The following is a 23,867-nucleotide window of genomic DNA, read 5'->3' as shown; positions in this document are numbered from 1 at the left end:
ACTCTATTCTGCCTCTCCTCATTTTTACAACTAAGAAGATAACTTCTTTGAAGACATCCCACATAATGGTTATGAGGAATAAATGATATGCATGAAACTGTGAAACTATAAAAAGCTAAAGAATGTAAATGTCACTGAAAGGTGGTTCTTACAAGGAACACTGCCCATGTCCTGAGGAAATCAGACTTCGCTGTTTCCCTTTGCAGAGAAGCGTTAAAAATGAGGAGTTTGTGGAGAATCACTTTGGAGACCTACCTCTACCACCAGAGGATGAATTATTTACTAGCAATATAACCAGGCATGCCTGGGAGCGAATTATTAATTTCAGGGCCCATTTCTAATTCTGTATTCAGTTCTCTCTGTCATGAGGTAGCACAGAACACACAGAGGGCAAAGTCAGACACAAATGATGCTCAGATGATTGTCTGAGAGGGTAGGTAATTGGGAGTTAGCATTTTAATAAAAATAATAGCTAACATATATGATCCTGCTCTGTCCAGACCTCTAACCCAAATTAACACATTTAAATTTTAATCTGGTGAGCTCTAGGAAAGAGATATATTTGCTGTACTTTTCCCCAGAAAAAAATGGTGGTAAGGAATTTGATGACTTGCTTAAGGTCGGACAGCCAATAAATGTAGCAAACAGGATTTGAAAGCTAGCATCCCCTGATTTCAACGCCTGCGTTTTTTTGTGTGTGTGTGTGTTTTTTCCCATTGAGTTGCTTAGACTTCAATTTTTAAAATTTATTCACCCCAGGTCAGTTTTAAAGGCATTAATTAGTGTACTGTTGGTGGGAATGCTGGCTGGTACAGCCACTGTGGGAAGCAGTATGGAGTTTCCTCCAAAAATTAAAAATGGAACTGCCTTCTGACCCAGTGATTCCACTTCTGGGAATATATCCTAAGGATTTCAAAACACCAATCAGAAAGACTATAAGCATCCCTATGTTCATAGCTGTGTTATTTACAATAACTAAGATCTGGAAACAGCCCAGGTGCTCACCCGTAGATGAGGGGATAAAAACGCTGTGGCACATTTACACAATGGAACACTACGCAGCCATAAAACAGAAGGAAATCTTACCTTTTGTGAAAGCAGGGATGGACCTAGAGATGATTACGGTAAGTGAAATAAGCCAGCTGGTAAAACACAAATACCCTATGACCTCACTTACATGTGGAATCTAGTGAACAAAATAAACTAACAAACAAAATAGAAACAGGTATGAAGACATGGAACAGACTGACAGCTGTCAGAAGTGTCGAGGGACTGAATGAAAGAAGGTTAAGCAATTAGCCAAAGAACATATATATGTAGCCCATGGACACAGACAACAGTGTTGTGAAGGCCATTGGGGCGGGGGAGGGGGTGTAAGGGGGTTGGGTAGAGGTGGGCAAATGGGGGTAAAAATTACATTCAGTAGAGACCACATTCCCCTCTGTGGCCAATGACACCGCGTGATTTGCTCTGATTGACATTTCCTATCAGGTAAATGATCTTTCCTATGGTCATCAGGAGACACTTTAGTGTGTCTCTCTGGAACCAGGGATCTACCGCTGCTATGATCCTGGGGAGGTCCAGCTTCTTAGCTCTTAGAAAGATAAGTGATTCAACTCCACACACCAACATGGACTGACACTCTGCACAGCGCCACTTAAAACTCAGGACCTGCTGAGCCAGTTAATAAAGATTTTAAAAAGATTAAAAAGAAAGAGATACTTATTCTTGGCTCACCTGAGAGTGTCATAGGTCTTAAGCCTGTTAAACCACAGACCCAAATCTTGTTCCAAATCCTATTTCCAGAGTTGTGGTATCTGTGAGTGCTTGTGTTTTTGAACGTATGACAAAACGAGAAGGTTGATGTTCAAATCAAAAACAAAAACAAAAAACACAAACAAAACCACCAAATCAGTACACCCAAAGGACAAAGAATTAAAAGAGAACACACACAAAACCCTACCCACACAAAGACCATCCAGGAGGTCACCCTTTATTTATTGGACTAATTATAAGGAAATATAAAAGGGCAAGCTTTTATTAACCAAGCTCTTTTCACTCAGCCATAAAAAACTGCTAGGCAGAAAAGAAGCAATGAGACAGGGTGTTAATATAAACCTGATAATTAAATTAAGAAGCAAGTGGATCAGAGAGACAGGCATAAATGGAAAAGTCAGGGGGAGGTAAGGAACAGAACCCTCATCTTTTGTGGGAACAAGAAGAAAAAAAGGAAAGCAATCAAATAGATATTTTTAAGGCATCAATAAATGAGGTTACATTTAAGAGAAAAATGAACTATGAAAAATAATAGCACTGAGGCATTTTGTAGCATCTTGGCTTCCATAGTGTAAAATACTTTCCTATATAATCTCCTCCATTTATTTTCATATCATCCCTGCAAAATGTATAGGGAAGAGCACGCATGTGGAACTGAATCTCGCCCTAGATCACATAATTAGAGAGCGCCAGACAGGCCCCAACTCTCTGAAATTCAGGTAGTGTTCTTCCACTCTCGTTCTAGCGCTTTGTTGAATATAACAATTATAAGCAGAGAAAGAGTAGAGATCATGTAACCAATGTTTAAAGATGTTTCCAACACGAAAAAAAATTATTGTTGCCCTCTGAATCTGAATGTTTCTACTTTTTTAAAAAAAGTATATTTTATTGATTTTTTACAGAGAGGAAGGGAGAGGGATAGAGAGTTAGAAACATCAATGAGAGAGAGAAACATTGATCAGCTGCCTCCTGTACACTCCCTTCTGGGTATGTGCCTGCAACCAAGGTACATGCCCTTGACCGGAATTGAACTGGGACCCTTGAGTCCACAGGCCGACGCTCTATTCATTGAGCCAAACGGTTAGGGCTGTTTCTACTTTTTAAAAAATCCTGAATGAGGAATAGGAAACAGCCCTGAAAAAGTTGAGGGGAAACTACCAAAGCAGGGGATCCAAGTTCTAATTCCAGGCCTAATTTGCAAACTTGGACAAAATTATTTAATTATGTCCTTGGTTCGCCTACCAACAAGATGAGGATTTTGATCAACGTGCCCCGAGCTTGCTGCGCCATGTGCTACTAAGTATGTTGAAAGTCAGGAAATGATGGTCCTCACAGCAGAGGGCTTCCATCTAGAGGTGAGAAGTGGGGAGACCACTGCACACAGGCAAACAAATGATGAAAACAACCTGTGATGAGGGTAGTCATTTGGTTCATAGGGTGGCACTGAATCAGAGAGAGAAGAGGCTGATGGGATGGAGACTGCAGGAAAGACTGCACAAAAGACAGTTCTTTTTGTTTTGTTTTGTTAATCTTCACCCAAAGATATTTTTTCCATTGATTTTTACAGAGTGGAAAGGAAGGAAGGAAGAAGGTGGGGGGGGAGACTGATGTGAGAGACACCTCAATTGGTTGCCTCCTGCTCACACCCTGACTGGGGCCAGTGATCAAACCTGCAACCGAGGCATGTGTCCTTGATCAGGAATTGAACCCATGACCCTTCGGTGTGCAGGCCGACATTGCCGATGCTCTAACCACTGAGAAACACCAGCCAGGGGGAGAATTCTTAAATGGAGTCTTCCAGAATTAGTTTTCTTGGCAATCAAGGTGTTTTGGAAAATATAAGTTCAGCATGACCAAAATGTAGGGCCCAAGGAGGATAGGGAAATTTAAGAAGAGTGAGGCAGGGAAGGAGGAAAGCAATTGTTTTGAAAAGGGTCTCATAAATTGTGCTACAGATGGCAAGGCTGGGCAGAGTGATAAAGAGAGGAGCAATATCATTTGCATTTTACAAACATCACTGTGGGCATGGTGAAGGGGCCTCACTAGTCTTATTAAATACATGTCCCCACAGTGCCGGGAAGGGACCAGATCATAGTGGGTACCATATGTTTACTGAATAAAGGAACAAATGAACAAACACAAATATTCTAGAAAAGCGAGAATGCTGTTGAGTAAAATATAATTTCAAAAGTGACCAGGTTGGTAAGTGACATAGAACGTAAATGCTTAAGTTGTAACTTAAGGTTAAATACAGGATAAGAAAAAAAAAAAAGCAAAACAAAACAAAACAACAACAACAAGAGAACAAGAGGGGCAAGGAAGCGAAGCAAGGTGGAGAAAAGGTACAGCTCCTGGATTCTGAAGGAAGCAGTCGGGTTTAACAGAAACAAGGAACACTGACTGCTATCCTCTCTTTCCAAAAAGGTATTACGGGTACCTTCTGGTGTTTCTGAAGTCCTTTTATCTCAGAAAACCATCAAACAATCAACAACATTCAACCAAGTCCCTCATTCAGGAAAGAAGAGAAGGGCAGACATAGATGGACTCACACATTATCCTCCCATTTGCTCACTTCCCACGCCCATGCGTCTTGCTGTAGCGCTCTGGGAGGCACCCTTCAGAAAGACTGCGGTGTGTACAGTGTGCAGAACGGGGTTGTGCAGAATGGCAGTCCTAAAAGGAGAGGACTGCCAGCCACAGGTGGGAGCATTTCTGCCCATCTAGGCTATCTATCTATCTATCTATCTATCTATCTATCTATCTATCTATCATCTATTTAATAAGGGAGGCTTTGCCACTGAAAATGTCCTGACAAGAAGATTTTTAAAAATGTCAGTGCTCTGAAGAGTAAGGTCTGAATAACCAAAATGAAAATGGCCAAATGGCATGTTATTCTTGTGGCTGGTACCTCATTGGTTTTAGGTTTTTGCATAACTCCAGGGAATCTCGGGGTGCCTTCACCTCCTCCTCCTCCATTTTGGTGGAAACAAGAGGTAATTTATTAAATGTTTACAACCTCTTCTTAATGGTGTTCCCAGGAACGAATCTCTGCTCTCTTCTCGCTGGCTTCCCTGCTATCAGTGGTTTCTCTGAAACAGAAGAGCGTCAGCCGCCCACTTTAGTGAGAATGTAGCCTTCGTGGAGCTCCCGGGGTTGCCATTTGAAAGAGACAGCCTGGGTTATGGAAAGGACATTCTCTATTAGTCACAGTAACAGGGATCTTCCAAATCAGCGAATTTCGTTATGCAAGAGGAAGATTTCCAAGGACTCGACATGAATTTTTATGGTTGATAACAAGGCTGCTGCCCACAAAAATAGAAAAACCCACCAAGGTCAGAAAATGTCCATATGAAATGTGGGCACAATACCAACAAGGAAAGGGGCAGAATGAGTCCAGTCCCCCCTAAAGGGAGAGACTGAGGCAGCTGGCTACATTTAGTTGTATGATGACATTACATCAATGTCTACGTTCAAGATCATTTCATGAGCGTTCACAGCACACTCTCAAAATGTACCAGTTTTGACCTCTAGGTGGCAGCAACTTTCTTCTGTTCTCCACATGGTTGCCTTTGGTCTTTGTTTCCTACAGGCAACAAAAATCCACACTTCCTTCTTTTCCCCAAATAACCACTTCACAGCCTGTAAAGTTTGGGGAAGATTGCTGTAAGCCACTTTCACTGGAAGAAATCAGCCTATTCTTACAGTTAAGCTACAGGGTTCATCAGAGAGCACAACATAATTCAAGTCTAAAGTGAAAAATAACAGCAAGGTATTTTCTTGCTTTCCCCATCCCTATTAACTGCAAACTCTGAAGAGAGCAATGTTTCTTTTCTTTACAGATCTCCCAGGGAAAAAAGCAATGAGTAGAGAAATGGGAAAATAAATGGAATTGGAGAGCTTTCTACTTCATAATAACAACAATTTAGCCCTATGGGTGATGTAAATCATCGCTTTCTAAAGGATGTGACCCGATATCTTCATTTATGAAGGTGTCCCAAGTATATTGTCGGATAGAAGAGAGGATTTAATGATCACGATCATGATCAGATTGGTAACAAATAGAGAGTTGCCCTTCTGGTTTATTCAGCATTTACAGAAACTTAGGGATATGGCTACATCTATACCCTAAAACGCTACCACTTTTGCTTGGATGTAACATGTGCCCCTTCTGGAACATGCATTTACCTATATATGGAACCACAGTCCTATTGATGTACACCCACCTGCTCAGGATTCTACCTTGTTAGAGTGAAGAAGGACCCAAGAGAGCTGAAGTGAATTACAGCTTCATTTGAGGCTATAATAAATGCTGGGTGTGTCAGTGAAGCAGCGAGGTGGTAGTAAAGAGATCCCTTTTATGGAAAGTTCAAATCTGATTGTGGGCTAATACCCACGGTTTATGAAGCACTTTATTTCAAGGTGATGTTATAAAGAGTATCATTTCTTTAATACTCTCCCCAAGATCAAATTTGAATAGTTTGGGTCAGACACCATTCATTCATTCATTCATTCATTCATTCATTCATTCATTTAATAGTAATGCTGAAGTACAGGAAGTATAGACTAATTTAGTGTAAGTGAAATAGTTATACCAGAATTTGAGTCTGTGGACTCAAGCTTTATGCATTTTATAGGAGGTACCTCTGTTTTGACTATCTTATATATCTAATTGTAATTATGTATGTTTGGTTTTAAAGGCTGCTTCTTAAAATATGCGATTTAAAGTAGGAAATCTGGGAAAATGAATGGTTTAAAGGACTTAGGATGAAAAACTGTAAGTGTTGAAGGAGAATGGAGTCTATCTATTTTGACCTTCTTCTTCTGCTTCAGTCACTGAATAACCAAGAGTAAGGCCTGAGAGACTCCATTCATTTTAGTTACTACTTGCAGAGCACCTTGCCATCCAAAATGTAAGAAACGATGGCCTCCAAGGAATGACATTAAAGTTCATTAGCTACCTTTAATGGCAGCGTCTAGGTCACTGAATAGAAGGGACAATCAGCGGTGCCAGTTTATGAAGAGCTGTAATTCTTCCCATCATTTTTTGGTATCAACACCTCCTTTTCCTTTGGGACACCATCCTCTCCTCATCACCTGTGATTCTCACTACATGGGGTCTTTCTTGGACTGTTGACCAAGGCTGGGCACCTGAGCCAGGCTGGGCCAATCAGACTCTGAGGCTTCCTCTACTGCGATTTTAAGGAGGCAGCAGCAAGGAGCTGCACTGCCTCACTCTAGGCCTCCACCTGCTTTTTAAATCCTGCTCCCTGGACCCTGGTGCTGTCCTGATCCTGTGTTTCCTGAGGCTCAACTCTTCTGCTCTTTCTGTGCCTCCAACACCTACCTCATGTCCTTCTGCAAAATTACCTTTTGCTTAAGTTGACAAGACGCAGTCAGTTTCCATTACTTTCAACAAAAGATAAAGGACACTAATCTGAATGAAAATTCAGAGAGCGGAGAACGGATTCCAGCAGAGTCCTCAGCCTCCAGCTACTGTCAGCTGTGGGACGTATGTTGAAATCTGTGTGATATTGGGTTGGCTTTAAATTTTGGATTAATATATCACACACTCTCTATTGCTCTCCTAGAAGGGATTAAAAGAAAATACACTAACTATGAATATGTTTCTAAAATATACTAAATGTATCTTAAGTAATCTAGTACGATATTTAAAAAGGTAATAAACAGCCAATTTTAAGGGAATTACTTAGAAACTATGAAAACTTAGTGGTCATAGTTATAGGAAGTTGAGAATACATATAATTTTAAAATTGCTAGTTCACTGTCCATGTGTATATGGACAAAGCTCAACTAGGAAGATAACAACGAGAATATGACTGACAGATGAAAACCAAACCAACACTGCTGGTATACTCAGCGTTTTCACAGGAAAATCTCCTTCAGTTCTATTATCCTGAGCAGTATTCTTAGCATATTTCAGAACACATTAGGATTTTTTATTGGGTCCCCATATCAGTCATTATTCTTCCAAATATACATTTAGAAGACAGCTAGAATTAGCCAATTTGTCAGTCCAAATATATCCATTAAAGGTACTATGAAACACTAGGAAAGCATGCAGCTTCTCTGGATATAGTATATAAAATAAGATCTTTCTTCATTTTAATTTGATATGTTAATTACAACATGACGTGCTATCATAGATACATATTTTTTCATAGTGGGACACAGTTATTTTTTCTGCATTACTCATTCATCACTCCCTATACTCCCCTCATTGGTCATGTTTCATTACAATATGACCACTATTTTAAAGTTCTACCTCTGACCAAGTTTAACAGGGAAGGCATTATCATGGAGAAGAATGCACACAGCACAATTTAAAACTCATAAAATATGCAATTTAAGTAGCTTTTCTAGAGTAAGTCATCAATCCCGATTGTTTTATTTCAAACAGCCTTATGTGTATAAAGCCTACCTAGAAAAATAACAATTATATTAAAAAGATGCTACAAATCCCAGAACTACAAACAGTTCATTTTATTTCTCTTCTGCTGCTGCTTACTTTGGATTTAATTCAGCTCTTTTTGTGGATTCCTAAAGTGGAAATTTAGATTATTGATTTGAGATTTTTTTTTTCTTTTCTAATATATGCACCAGTGCTATAAATTTTCTTACAAATTTTAATAGGTTGTGTTCAAATTTTCCACTTAGCTAAAAATATTTTGAAATTTCACTTGTAATTTGTTCTTTGACCTATGCATTATTTAGAAGCATGTTGTTCAGTTTCCAAGTATTTTTAGATTGTCCAAACAATCCTTGGGAATTCTGAACTAATAGCTCTAATTCATGCCAAAATTAGTTAATCAACAGAGATGTTTTATTACACACTAGTACCACACCTATTACAGTGCTGAGAAGATGCCAGGAATCAACAAGTACACTGACATGGCCTATGGGTTCTTATAGCAGGTTTCTAGTAAGATACTAAAATGGTTCTGAGTAGTAGGTTGGTAGAAATAAAATACTGAGGGACTTTTAATTGAAAAAATGTCTCAGAAGTGGTGATCTTTATAGCTCAACATGTTCTTATAGCCCTAATACTCCTAAATAATTGCAGAAAATAACCTATCTTAAATTTTTCTCTCCCAATTACCTCTATTTTGACTGAAACAATACAAGACACAAAAATCAGCTATTATTAATAGGAATGTGAAACACTTATCATGAGGTTTCTTGCTGAAATTCTGGGTAATAGAGAATTTACGAAAATTAGACCAAAATCTTGATGGATGCTAATCTGAAAGATGGTACACAATTTTAAAGTATACATAATTGTTGCCAACCTAAATTTGAGGAGGTGGTGGAAGTAATTAAATGAATTAGCAATGTAGCAGGATACAAAATCAACACCCAAAAATCGATGGCTTCTTTATACACCAACTAGGGGCCTAGTGAACGAATTAGTGCACCTTGAAAGGAACTGTGGGCCATGAGGCTGTGGTGGGCACAGGGGCGGGTCTCTGCCCATCCTGTGCACCCCCGCCTGGCCCCTACCGCTGCAGCCCTTGGTCCCCTGTCTGCCAGCAGCCCCACTCCTGCTGCTGCTCCCATGCTCTGATGGCGCCAGCCCCGCTCACACCCGCTGATGGCGTGGAGCAATTAGGGCCGGCACAGCAGCGGGTGTGAACGGGGCCAGCGCTGTCAGCAGGTGTGAGCGGCAGCTGCTGCCCTGATTGGCCCTCAGGAGCAGAGGAAAGTGGAGAAGCCCTCAGGGGCAATCAGGGCCAGCACCGCCGCTCACACCCGCTGATAGCACCGACTGATCGGGACTGGTGCTGGGCACTGGCAGCAGGTGCGAGTGGGGCCAGCATTGGCAGTGGGTGCGAGGTGTGGCTCTGGCATGAGCTGCGGGTGCGAGCGGGGCCAGTGCCGGCAGCAGGTGCGAGTGCCTGGCAGGATAGCATTGTGCGGGAGCAAAGAATTTCCAGTAACCACCAGAGGCTTGCCCCAATGATAGCGTCTAGCACCCCACCTTGGTCTGTCGCCCCCGCTCACCTGCTCTACCATCCTGCCACAGCCAACGCTCACCATGTTCCGCACACGCCCCCTGGTGGTCAGCGCATGTCATAGCAACCATTTGTTTGATTGTTCGGCTGTTCTGGTTATTCCACTGTTCGGTCTATTTGCATATTAGCCTTTTATTATATAGGATAATGAATTCTCAGAAAGAGAAACTAAACAAATAATCCCATTTACCATTGCAACAAAAAAATTAAAATACTTAGTAATAAACTCAACCAAGGAGGCAAAAGACCTATACTCAGAAAACTACAGGATGTTGAAAACAGAGATAGAAGAAGATATAAACAAGTGGGAGAATATATCGTGTTCATAGGTTGGTAGAATTAACATCATTAAAATGTCCGTACTACCCTAGGCAATCTACAGATTCAATGTAATCCCTATTAAAATACCAACAGAATACTTCACAGATCTAGAACAAATATTCCAAAAATTTATATGGAATCAAAAAAGACACCAAATAGCTGCAGCAATCTCGAGAAAGAAAAGCAAAGTTTGAGGAATCACAATACTAAATTTCAAGCTATACTACAAAGCCACCATAATCAAAACAGCCTGGTACTGACACAAGAACAGGCATACAGCCGAAACTGGTTTGGCTCAGTGGATAGAGCGTCGGCCTGCGGACTGAGAGGTCCCAGGTTCGATTCCGGTCAAGGGCATGTACCTGGGTTGCGGGCATAGCCCCAGTAGGAGATGTGCAGGAGGCAGCTGATCGATGATTCTCTCTCATCGATGTTTCTAACTCTCTATCTCTCTCCCTTCCTCTCTGTAAAAAATCAATAAAATATATTTAAAAAAAAAAAAAAAGAACAGGCATACAGATCAATGGAACAGAATGGAGAACCCAGAAATTGAACCAAGCCATTACACTCAATATTTTACAAAGGAGGCAAGAGCATATAATGGAGTCGAGAGAGTCTCTCCAATAAATGGTGTTGGGAAAAATTGGACAGAATCATGCCAAAAAAAAAAAGAAACTAGACCACCAATTTACACCATACACAAGAATAAACTCAAAATGGATAATTCGTAAATGTAAGTCAGGAAACCATAAAAATCATAGAAGAAACCATAGGCAGCAAAATCTCAGACATCTCTCATAGCAAAATGTTTACAGATGTATTTCCTAGGGCAAGGGAAACTAAGGAGAAAATAAACCAATGAGACTACATGAAATAAAAAGCTTCTTCACATCAAAAGAAACCATCAACAAAATGAAAAGGAACCCCACTGTACAGGAGAACATACTTGGCAAGCTGATACATCTGATAAAGGGTTAATATCCAAAATATATAAGGAACTCATTCAACTTAACAGAAGAAAGACAAACAACCCAATTAAAAAATTGGCAAAGGACTTAAATAGACACTTCTCCAAAGTAGACATACAGATGGCCAAGAGACATATGAAAAAATGCTCAAAGTCACTGATCATCAGAGGGATGCAAATTAAAATGACAATGAGGTAACACCTCACACCTGTCAGAATGGCTATCATCAAAAAATCAACAAATGACAAGTGCTGGTGAGGATGTGGAGAAAAAGGAACCCTAGTACACTGCTGGTGAGAATGCATACTGGTGCAGCCACTATGGAGAGCAGTATGGAGTTTTCTCAAAAAATTAAACATGGAACTGCCATTTGACCCAGTGATCCCACTTCTAGGCATAGATCCCAAGAAACCAGAAACACCAATCAGAAAGAATGTATGCACCCCTATGTTCAGAGCAGCACAATTTACAATAGCTAAGATCTGGAAACAGCCCAAATGCCCATCAGTAGATGAGTGGATGAAAAAGCTGTGGTGCACTTATACCATGGAATACTATGCAGCAGTAAAAAGAAGAATCTCTTAGCCTTTGAGACAGCATGGAGGGACCTGGAGAGTTTCATTCTAAGTGAAATAAGTCAGTCAGAGAAAGACAAGTATCACATGATCTCACTCATATGTGGAATCTCAGTAACAAAATACACTGATGAACGGAGTGGATCCAGAGACATGGAAGCATGGAACAGAGTGCAGAATCTCAGAAGGCAGGCGCGGGAGAGAGGATGGGAGGTAATCAACCAAAGACCTTGTATGCATATATGCATAACCCATGGACAGAGAAAATAGGGTGGTGAAGGTGGGGGGCAGGGGTGGACTGGAGGGGGATAATGGGGGGAAAAGGGGGACATATGTAATACTTTCAACAATAAAGAATTATTTTTAAGCCTGACCGGTTTGGCTCAGTGGATAGAGCGTCGGCCTGCGGACTCAAAGGTCCCAGGTTTGATTCTGGTCAAGGGCATGTACCTTGGTTGTGGGCACATCCCCAGTAGGGGGTGTGCAAGAGGCAGCTGATCGATGTTTCTCTCTCATTGATGTTTCCAACTCTCTATCCCTCTCCCTTCCTCTCTGTAAAAAATCAATAAAATATATTTAAAAAAAAGAATTATTTTTTAAAAAGAATTTAACAGCAGATCCTGCACTGCAACATTTTATAAAGGTGTGAATTTGGAGGGATTTAAAGTGTAGCAACATCCTGGAGGCACTTCTTTTCATTGTAAGCCAGTGGATACAGAGAACTTACAAACTGGCTCATGATTATACGAATGACACCTATAAATGAAATCTAAAGGCAACCTACTGTTACTTATTTATCAACATATATGGATTAAAGAAACCAGGAAGGCTAAGGATTTGGGGAACTGGAAACTTCACATATTAAAGTCCATATAAATTAGCATAATTTTTGCCCTGTAAGTAAAAAAGCAAAGCAGTGGAATGCTCTGGTAATTAAGATAACATAATCCATATTATCTACAAATAATGAGCATGCAAGAAGCCACACCATGATGATAAATGTGTTGGCAGGGAGTAACTGCCACATATGGGAGTGGGCAGCAATGTCTTCATTAGGCCTCTCATACTTCTCCTTTTTCTGCCCCTGTCACATCAATATCATGGGAGTTTTCCAGACAAAAACCTTCTGCTTAGCTCACAATGAATTAAGTATTCGTCTTATTTTATCTTCTGCATTTCTCCAACAGTAGGTAACTGCTGAGTAGCAGAAAGATGACTGGCCAGTGTGCAAAGCCTGGGTTGATGCCCCCTGCTGACATGTTACATTTTGGAAAGCGAGTTGAGGTGAACCCAATGATGCTGACATCTCTTCTACAGCTCGGAAATTGATAACGACTACATTTGGAAATGCTATGTCTCTCCTTAAAGGGCTAGCTCTGCATCAGCTTTCTGAGAGGTTTCTTCCAATATCAATGACTTCAGTGCTTTCCTCTTTTAAGGAGATGCTTTAAACAAGAATGACTGTTTTTTGTTTTATGACAAAGATTTCTACTAGTTATATTTTCCAGAAGGAGTCTATGAAGTCATGCCTAACATTTGCAACTGTATGCATTAAATATTTAAGTTCATTGTGGCACTCCATCTCCCACCATAAAACGTCAGTGTGAAAAGGCTCTTCCTGCCCTCCGCCAAGATTTGTGACACAGAACTTTATCACATCCAAATGTGAAATGTGACTCACACCCAGAATGTGTCATCATTTGCACTGATACTCTATTCAAAACTGGAGCCTCTTTGTGTATACAGCTGCATAACATTTCAGGCATGTGGGTAAGAAATAAATCATAATTGAGACTAATAATGGCAGCATCCAAGTGGTTAGAGAAAATTACTTCTATTTTACTAATGAAAATTCCTATTAACAACACTTTATTTTCTATGTCATCATGTACATTGCCCATAAAGTCTCTATCATGTAACACCCACTACCACTGTTACATAATAGCTCTAGATGGATGTTCCAAGTGCAGAGCACAGCTACTATTACCACCATCATCAAAAATAATATAAGCCCGTCCTTTAAAAGTTTACAACTGGAGCAGGGTAGAAGGATTCTAGAAGTGCAGGGGAGGGAAGAAAGAGAAGAAAGAGTAAAAAGCTAAAAACGAGCACATGCTAATATGGATGTCTTCAGAATACACTGATCTAGGGAATTTTGGAGCCTTAAATTAACTTCAATGTTCAGTTCAGCCATATTCTATATGAAGCCCCTCCCTGTCTTGCTCCCACCAAACATGGGGTCCAAGTTTCTATTATATCTTCGGGGATAAAACAGCTAAAAGATGACTTGAAAACTGCTACTTTATGTGGGTTTGATATAAGAATATAATAGCCTTATACAAAAAGATCTGTAAAGAACAAAAGTCTATCTGCATAGCCAACTCTCCAATAATGTTTGCCCTATTCCCCCCAAGTTGCCTCAAATGGAGCAAAATATTTTCCTGGCATTACCACATGCAAGAGAGAGTGGCACATGATCTTTAAAAAGTTTATATAGTTTATATAGTTATATAGTTATTGGACAAAGGAAGGTATGATCAATTCTTAGGGCCAATGTTGGAGGGAAGAGGCAAGATATGACTCAAGAAATAAAGAAGGAAATTCATATGCTAAACTTCAAAGGCTTTATGAATCCTCAAATCAAGAAGTATAAGTATTGTGGGCTAGCTGTGAGGGGAGAGCCATCCTGATGGAGAGTTTATGTCTGGCCTGGGTTGCTGCCTTTAAGGGGCTGTAGTTGTGCAATGATCCCGTGTTCTTTGCTGGGGTGCTAATATATCCTGACAGAAGTTCTTATTGTCATTCTTTAATCCCTGGGAGTTAGCAGGTAGTTACAGCAACCTGGCTCCATCCTAACATCTGTTTGGATCCCTTACATGCGGTGCTTTCATCTTCTCCCTGGATACACACATTTGTTACATTTTCTTTCCATTCCAGCAGGTTTGTTTGCCTTGAACTGAAATCCTTTTCCACACATTTCTTCATCTCCGGAGGAAATGCTGCCTCAGGAATGAGGCCAGTGGATGCCGCCTCTCATATTAACATTTTGTAAAGAAAAACACCACTTAAACTTTTAAACCATCTTTACTCAATGATAAACACTGGTTTGATAGCTCAACCACAGCCACTGACATTAGCAACCTACCAATTGTCATGCATTTTCTACCCCTAACTTACAAATTCCAGCCTTTTCATCTTTTCCTGGGGTTTAATTTCTTGTCTGATGAACACCATTTTTTTACCTGAATAGAGCATTTGCTAATTCCACTTCACAAAAATCACCTAAGTCACTCACATAAGAGTGTTTGCAGATCTCACTCAATCCGGAGCCAAGCTGGTGTTGAACTTCACATCTAACTCTATAGATTACCCCACACTTTTATCTGGGGGAGAGCAAGGGTCACTTTTCCTCCATCTCCCTTGCTGAGCATGAGTATTTAAACTTCCTGAACTCTCAGAGCCAATATTTCACAAAGAAACAGTGAGTGATTATCAGTTGACCAGAGGTAGATGCTGGGTGATTCACTGGCTTCGTCCCAGCTGGGTGATTTATTTCCATGTACCAGCTTCACAGTGTTTACTTAAGGAACATTCAAGGTAGTACATACACTAGGAATTCAAACTAACTCATGACCAAATGAAGCACATGGCCAAATGCTCCTACTATAGTTCATTCAGAAATGTCTCCAGGTCCTTGTAAATGTTTTTCAATTTATAAAGAAGGCACTACCTCAACCCTCTGCTTTTCCTACTAATTCTGCGTCTTTACTAAAAAACCTTCTCCAGGATGGGTTTTCTCATAGTCCCCTTCCTTCTTCTATACTTCCTCCCTTCTCATGACCTACTCTCAAATTAGTATTAAATAGAGTTGATAATATTTCCCTCTGCACATTATACTATGAATATATCTCCTTAGAGAATTTTTATATGTGTTGTTTATATGACATCGCATAATATTGTATATTACATGTGTGATCACACACACACACACACACACACCCAACAAGACAGTGAGCCCCTTGAGAACAGAAACCATGCTTTATTTATCTTGCTAATCTAGTGCCTTGCACACAGCCAGGGACAGTAAATAAAACTGCTGAATAAATAAAAGTTGAATTTCAATTTTATCAAGACTAATAGTAAAAATCTTTTCTGTTTTTCATGGCTTACTTCTCAGGAGATAAAAGTGGTTTGAACTTACTAACCGAATAATGTGCTATAAGTTATGTAGGAATGAGTTATCATTACTCTAATCCTCCAGGAAGAAAAAGTGAAGGAAAGAATATTTGTTATTTACTTAATGTTCCGCAATTAGTAAAATAGGTTGTAGAAAATGGATCTCATAACTGACATTGTTGCACTCTATCCATTAACTTACGTTGCTCACTTGAGCATCTCATAGTCTCTACATGCAATCAAGTTTCTTTGGTGCAATATGCTGTGTGCTGAGAAGGAATATCAATTCCGTGCAGTCAGGAAAACCCCGGTTTCTCCCTGTTCTTTTATGTAATGGCCATCAGCGCTATTTTCCCCTCAGCTTCCTAGGTTGGACAGGGGACAATATGCTTTAGTAACTGTGAGAAAGCATGTAGGAGGCCCCAGCTTTCAGACAGTGTGTAAGCAAATAGCTGCATCATCTGTGTTCCATTTCCCTCTCTGTGAAAAAAGAAAAGCATAATATTTAACAACATCACCAAGCTATTGTGAGGGTTAATTCGATTTAATGGGGGAAGGGAGGTGAGCTGATTAGACACCATTCAAATTCAAAGGATCATTATTATGTGTCTAAAAATAATCCTGATTTAGGAATAAAATTAATTTGGAAGCTCAAGCTTTAGTAATCATCTTCCCATACTTAAAAAAAAAAAGCCATGATTTTTAATCAAAATCTCATCCTAAGCACAATTCAGTGAAGTAAAAATGGATACCTGTGCATTTCCACTCACTCCTGAAGTAAACAGTACACAGTTCAAGTTCAATCAATCCTTCTTTTCTTCCTTCTTTTATGAAGATACATTACGTTTAGAAAGAGTAATTTTGTGCAATGGAGTAGTTAATGTGAACATAATGGATTTTAAACCCACATTAATTAATTAATTTTTTTGTTTCACATAAAAAATTTATAAAACATCTTAAATCACTTCTTTATAGAATCAATCAATGATTTGTGGTTGAACTAACTTTTCAGGTCATTTCTGATAATTTCCATCTATATTTCTGTTCAAAAGCTGGTTAGTGAAAGAAGATATTTGTATTTCCCAAATTTAAAAATAAAATCCCTGGTTATTTAAAGCCTAGTCAGAAAAACACACACATCTAAATAATAATCAGCAAAATTAATATAATAGACTAAAGGCCCAGTACACGAATTCATGCATGGGTAGGGTCCCACAGCCTGGCCGGCGATCGGGGGCGATCAGGGTCAATCGGGGCCAGTGGGGGCTGGCCGGCTGGGAGAAGGGACCACTGGAGGTTGGCTGTGGGAGTGCACTGACCACCAGGGGGCAGCTCCTGCATTGAGTGTCTGCCCCCTGGTGGTCAGTGCATGTCATAGCTACCAGCCAGTCCAGTTGTCTGATCATAATGATCGCTTAGGCTTTTATATATATAGATTACTTTACAATGAAGTAGAAGTTGGTGCCTGAGAAAAATCTAAATTATTGCCGAAATCCCACTTGAATAGCTTACAATATTTTCCAAAAAGGAGAAACATTTTTTAAAAATGTAACAGTTGACAATCCTGGGAAATATATCTGTTATGAAAAAAAATATTACATTCAGTTTTTAGTGAGTAAAGAGTTTTGGCTGGAAAGGAATTTTTCAAAGGAAAGGGAGACAACGAAATTCAGTTAGTAGAAACACATTCTCTGTAGATGGACTTTCAAACTTTTTCATTTCATAGCACACATAAACTAATTACTAAAATTCTGCAGCATGCCAAAAATATATTGTATTTTTTGCTGATCTGAACCCCCCCCCCCCACAAAAAAGTAGGTATAATATTGATTCATTCACCCCAGATGGCTACTGTTGTTTTGGCTGTTGTCATTTTTTATTTCACAATCAAAGAGAAAAGAGGTCAGTGTCCCTGACTAAATAGTCAGGTATTACATGTTTTAAAAATTCTTGAGGCACACCTGTTGAAAACTGCTGCTCTACAGAGGAACAGAAATAATTCTATTTTGTTATAACACAGATCTATTAAAATTCCCCATAAAACTGAAACATTCTCATAATTTAGACTGTGTACTCACCAAGCAAACTTCTGATTATTCATTCGACTTCCCCTGACCCTTGATACTGGGGACGGATGTACCCTGTAGGTAGATGAGAGTAATCTAGTCATTGAAAAAGCATATTCCCAATTACAAATGAACAAATAAAAAGGAATCTGGTTTATAAATAAACTTTTAGACTTGCTTTACTATCAAATCCCCAAGAACCTGATCACCTCTTAGTAAATGGATGCAGGTAAGTTCCTATGCCTACAAACCTTAAGGGTCTCTCTTTTCCTTTCTGTACCACCTATACCATGACAAGAGTTTCTCATATGTTCACTGTGAAGACCCCCAAAAGAGGACCAGCAGTTTTAATCAACTGATTTCATTCATTCAGTCCAACAAAGAGTTACCAGCTAGAGTACCTGCCCTAAATGGGCCCTTTCTGCTACCTATTCCCACATGCGGGGAGGGAGGGACATAAGAGACAGTCTAAGTGCACACTTTCTCAATTAACTTCTAGACTTAATAAAGCAAGATTATAAGGGGATCAGGATATGCCACCCCAAAATATGCTACTTTGGCGTAAGGATTATTTTCAGCTAAAAGTAACTGAGAAACAGCAGACATGGGAGGAGCTCTCTATCTTCTTTTACAGGCCTAATAGCAGGACATAAACTTATCTTTTGGAAAGAAAATTTGCACTTGTAAAGGTGTCCCTCTCTCCCATCCTGGGAAGAGTAAGTAGTACATGGTATAAGTCTTATCACCAGAGATGGTACTGAAATGAGTCTGCCTAAAAAAACCTTTATTTACCATTATTTTTCCTATATATTTCCTACTCACCTTCTTACAGTTTATCCCCCATTGAAGCCCAGACCCCTTTTCCTTTGACTAGTTCTTTCTCCACAATTTATCAGCCTTTGTTAAAATGGTGTACAGTATAAGCTCCAAATTCTAATCACATTTTGAGTTACTTATCACTCAGTACTTTTACATGTTTGCATGTTACACATATAAACTGCTGGGCTTTTTCCCCTCTTGCTAATTTGTCTTTTGTCAATTTAATTTCCAGCCTCCACCCTCACTGAACCTGAGCGGATACAGGGAAAACTTCTTTCCTCCCCTACAATAATTTCATCCAAATGTCCAGGAACAGAATCTGGGGGAGGAAAGAGGGGCCAATAGTTAATTTCTAGAAAAAAGACCTTCTAGATGTGATGCTCTACAGCTTTGGGCTTTGAAGAATGCAAAGTCAATTAAAAACTTTAGCTAAATAATAAAGAAGTAAAGACTAGACTGTTGTACAAGCTTCCAGGGCTGGAGTCATCCACTGGAAACAGTTTAAATGTCCGTGACCGGCTGACACCTTCCAATCACAAGCCGGCTGCTGAACCTCCCCCTCTCTGTGGGTCCCTCACTGGCAACACCAGTGCCCTACTTCCTGCTTCCTCCTGGCCAACTTCCTGCTTCGTTCTAACGTTACTAGGATTTGTGAGGTCTAGGCAGTGTTTGAGCTTGTCTTAGCTTGACTCTTTATGTCTCAGACATTACTCTTTTTTTTTTTAAGATTTATTTATTTCTTATTTAATATTTTTCTTTATTGATTAAGGTATTACATATGTGTCCTTAACCCTCCATTGCCTCCCCCCAACCCCCTGTTGCCTGTGTCCATTTCAGACATTACCCTTATTTACAAGACAGAAAAAAAACACAGGGATTTTAAACTCCTGTTGAAGTCTGGTTAGAACCAAAAGTTCCAAGGTTCCTCAGAACCCTGGTTTTCCATGAGTGTTTAGCAAGTGGAAATCACATTTCAAAATAGATAATACAGGTCTAGCCACTCAGAAGGGCCAACTTGCAGTCTTTCAGGACAGCCAGAGCCAGACTGCACTTTGCACCCGGAAGGCTTATTTCTTCCAACTTCTCTTATTAACATTCTTTCCCTCACAGCACTTCTCAATGGCTGCTGCAGCTGAGCTGCTCAGCACAGATTTTCTGCTCTGCATGGGGGAGGGGATGTTAATTATGCAGAAAGATGGAGGGAGGCCAGACAGCCCCTCTGGTGAACTGTCTCATTCAAGTAAGGCCCACTTCCTGCTGTTTTGCAGCTACAAGGATCACCTGTTGGTCTTGGCGCTGGGCCAAACTGGGGCCTAGCGGAAATGGGAAATGGCAGACTGGGCTAGAAATGAAAGCCTGTTCATAGTCCAGCATCCCAAATTAAGGAGAGAGGAAAAACATGCCGTAGAAACGTGTAGGAAGTATTCGAAAGGTAGCAAAACTCTCTTTTTTCTTCTTTTTTATTTCTTTCAGTTTGTCTGCTTGAAATACAACCATCAAAATGGAACTGTGAGCCAAAAAAATGTCTCCCCAGTTAAAGGCCCCGTCCTAAGGGGAAACACCGGAAATCCTCTTGAACCTCCCCTGCATCCCCACTGGGGTGTCAGAGTTATGCTGCCCAAATAAAGCTTTAAAAATAGCCCAAATACAGTTATTTAATTCACTCTCTAGCCTTTAAAAGTTTATCTCTTTTATTGCTTCCTCCTTAACCCTGGGATTTCTATTCATCATGATCATTCCACCTGTTGAAGTTTACTAGTAAATATATTCTCTTATTGATGGTTCTCATTACATATATCCACAGAGAAAAACAGGCCTGTTTGACCTTTAATTATAATATTCTCTAGGTATTTGTATCTTGCAGTAACACTTCACTGACCCATCCATATATCAAATACTATAAGCAGGTAATTTCTGTAACAGTTTAACAGTCTTCAAAGAATTCCCAAAATTATAGCATTTCTTCAATGAAAATGGTAAAACAAGAAAGCTTTTCCCCCTTCCCCAAATTAGTAAATGGATAACCTGGAGCTTATTTCACCTAATAAAGTACACCATAAAGGTTTACATTCAGCTATCTCCCAAATTGTATTTCTTCAAAAGGCTAAGCAGTGTTTTTCGTGAGCTCAGTCTTTAAAGTCTTTTTTGTGGCACTTTTGCCATCGCCTACCACCTTTCCACATGTAGCAGCCAGGCAGGTAGCAAAGTCAAAACCCCAGTAGGAGAAACTACCACCTAATCTGCATGCCATGCATTATTCATGACCCCCTGATTCCTGCACCTGCATCTAGGCAGGAAGCTTGCAGGGAACATTCATTATTCTTTCCTTAGCCTCACACAGGCTTGATTACTGCTAAGCCACTTTGTTCTGTAACTAAGGGTTTCAGGCCTCAGTACTAACTGCTGGATATGAAAAGAAAAAAAAAATCACCATGCTGGAGAAAAAGGGAAATCTTGGTTGTTGTGTAACATGTACTGAATCCTACAATGTGCTCTTCTGCGACTGACAGTTTATGTCAGATGGAAATGCTCACATTGGTGATTTACATTACATAGAAAATGGGAAGCTGCACCATTCAGGCCATGCACACCAACTGTTCTATTTATACACACTTACTCAGTGTCTGAGGCAGACAGCATTTACCCAGTGCTGGGCTTAGCTTTCCTGCTAAGCATGTGAGAACTTCTTAGATATCTTAATACAGAAATGACGCTTCCTTCTTTGGGCATAAGCACCAAAGGACCTAACCGTTAAGTTTTGTATTTTAATGACTAATATTTAGAGGTAAGAGAATATGATCACTCTGCTTTTCAAATTTGTCATGAAGCAACAGAATGGCTGGTGGTTGGAAGTAGGATGTGAAAACCGGACACCCAGCACAAATTACTGATCACAGAGGAACTGCTGGGGAAGGGTACCGATCCAACCTTTTTACTATCCCCATCACTGAAAAGCAGTGACAACTGAAATGTGACAATTTAATTTCGATCTTGCAGCCTCCAATGAAATTAGGATGAAATGTACAGTACACACTGTGTAACCAGGCTGCCTGGGATGGAATTCCAGCTCCACCTTTGATCAACAGTGTCATCCTAGGGTGAGTTACTTAACCTCTCTGTGCTTCAGTTTTCTCACGTGTACAAATGGAGGCAACAATGATAACCACCCTCTAGGGCTGGGAGATTTAAATGAGTTAATAGCTGTGTAAAGTGTTTAGAATAGTGCTTGGTACCCAGGAAGAAGTTAGCTGTTATCACTAGCAGAGCTGATTATATTGGAAGGGATGGGAACATGGAAACTGAATATCCAGCTCATTCCAAGTGACTAAGACAACAATTGTGCTCTATAGAGCCTGCAGTCTTAACTACTGTGCTTCTATGACTTGCCTAAAGATGAGGTAACAAAGAGAAATGAGCACATATAGAGTAACATGAACCAAATAATGTGATTTCTAACATATGGCTTACTCTACGGTACCTCATTTTTCTATTGTTTATTAGAAGACCTGTGTTCAGTTATGTCCCATTCAAGAACAAGTAAATAATCACAGCGATACAAAATGACTTCCATTTACTAAGACCTTACTATGTGCTAGACACCATGCTTAGGACTTAAGTACATTATCTTATTTTATGCTTATATCCTTATTACCCACATTTTAAGTTTGAGAAAATAGGTTTAGAAGAGTTAGATAACTTGCCATGGTCACATAGCTAGTGAACAGCAAAATCCAAACTTGAATATAAGGTATAGCTGACTTGTCCTGCTTCAAATTACCTTCCAGCCCTTAAGACCACATAGACAGGGGTGGGTGGGTAAAAGTAGGTTTACAGTTGTTCATATAGAAAATAATACAATAATCCTATATAATAAATAGGCAATATGCAAATTGACCATCACTACAACACACAAGATGGCCACCCTCATGTGGACACAAGATGGCCAGCAGGGGAGGGAAGTTGGGAAGGACCAGGCCTGAAAGGAAGGGCAGTTGGGGGTGACCAGGCCTGAAGGGGAGGGGATTTGGGGGAACCAGGCCTGCAGGGGAGGGAGGGCAGTTGGGGGGACAAGCCCTGCAGGTGAGGGCAGTTGGGGGGACCAGGCCTGCAGGGGAGGGCAGTAGGGGGTGACCAGGTCAGCAGGGGAGGGCAATTAGGGCAATTGGGCTGGCAGGGGAGCAGTTAGGCATCTATCAGGCTGGCAGGCAGAAGCAGTTAGGGGCAATCAGGCAGGCAGGCAGGCGAGTGGTTGGGAGCCAGCAGTCCTAGTGGGATCGGGCCTAAAGGGGCAGTCGGACATCCCTTGAGGAGTCCCAGATTGGAGAGGGTGCAGGCTGGGCTGAGGGACACCCCACCCCCCCATGCATGAATTTTGTGCACCAGGCCCCTAGCTAATAAATAATAATACAAGAATAAACTCTGTGTTTCATGTACTTACAACTGTAAACTTTCCTATATGCCCACACCAGTATATTCCCTCCACAAGAACCTAGAGGATGCAATAAGGTAAATTAAGTCCAATTCTACATTCTATAGTATAAATGATGCAAAGTAAAAGTATTGTTGTTTTCTGGCTTAAAGTTGGCACTGTACTAAATAGCAGACCATGTGGGTACTCACAAAAATACATTCATAGTACTATGTAATACACTCTGTTCTCTCTTTAACTGTTTATGAAAATTCCTTGTTACTAATATTTCTATTTAAATACAAATGTACAACACATGTAAGTGTATATGGTAAAATTAATTCTAGCTACATCTACTCTCTCTCTTTTTTTTCTAGAATCCAATCCAGTGTGTGTTCACACCCCTGCGATGAAATCATCCCTATCATCACCATCAATAGCCTCCATGTTTTCAAATCCAATGGTTAACCCCCAGTCCTCATCTTCTCAAATTCTTAGCAGTCACTGATCATTCAATCCTGAAAAAGCTTTCTTTAATCAGCATCAGTGACATTCTCTGGCTTCTGTCCTTTTTTTTTTTCCTTTGCTTGAAGCTCCCTCTCTCATTCTTTTGAATTCTAAATGTTGGCCTGGCCTGAGGCTCTCTTTCCTATGACCTTTCTCTTCCCAATTTTAACTCACAAGAGTCTCCAATACAGTTACCCTCATAACCTTGATGAGGGCCTCAG

At 40.2% G+C, this 23,867-nt stretch overlaps 1 protein-coding gene across 2 annotated transcripts in view; it reads right to left on the bottom strand.

Moving 5' to 3' along the window:
* The window catches only part of KLF12 (KLF transcription factor 12), a 442,181-nt gene that overhangs the window by 50,017 nt on the left and 368,297 nt on the right, over positions 1–23,867 (bottom strand). Inside the window, exon 7 of one of the 2 annotated variants that reach the window (XM_081084191.1) lies at positions 17,925–17,987. The exons of the other annotated variant lie outside the window; for it this stretch is intronic. Within the exon in view, the coding sequence (XP_080940317.1) occupies positions 17,925–17,987 (63 nt within the window). The remainder of the gene's footprint in view (positions 1–17,924; positions 17,988–23,867) is intronic. 2 annotated transcript variants of the gene reach the window in all.

This window comes from Myotis nattereri, assembly GCF_964212035.1.
Source record: "Myotis nattereri genome assembly, chromosome: 2".
NCBI lineage: Eukaryota > Metazoa > Chordata > Mammalia > Chiroptera > Vespertilionidae > Myotis > Myotis nattereri.
Note: the sequence above shows the minus strand (reverse complement) of the source record. Positions and strands in the feature narration are given on the sequence as shown.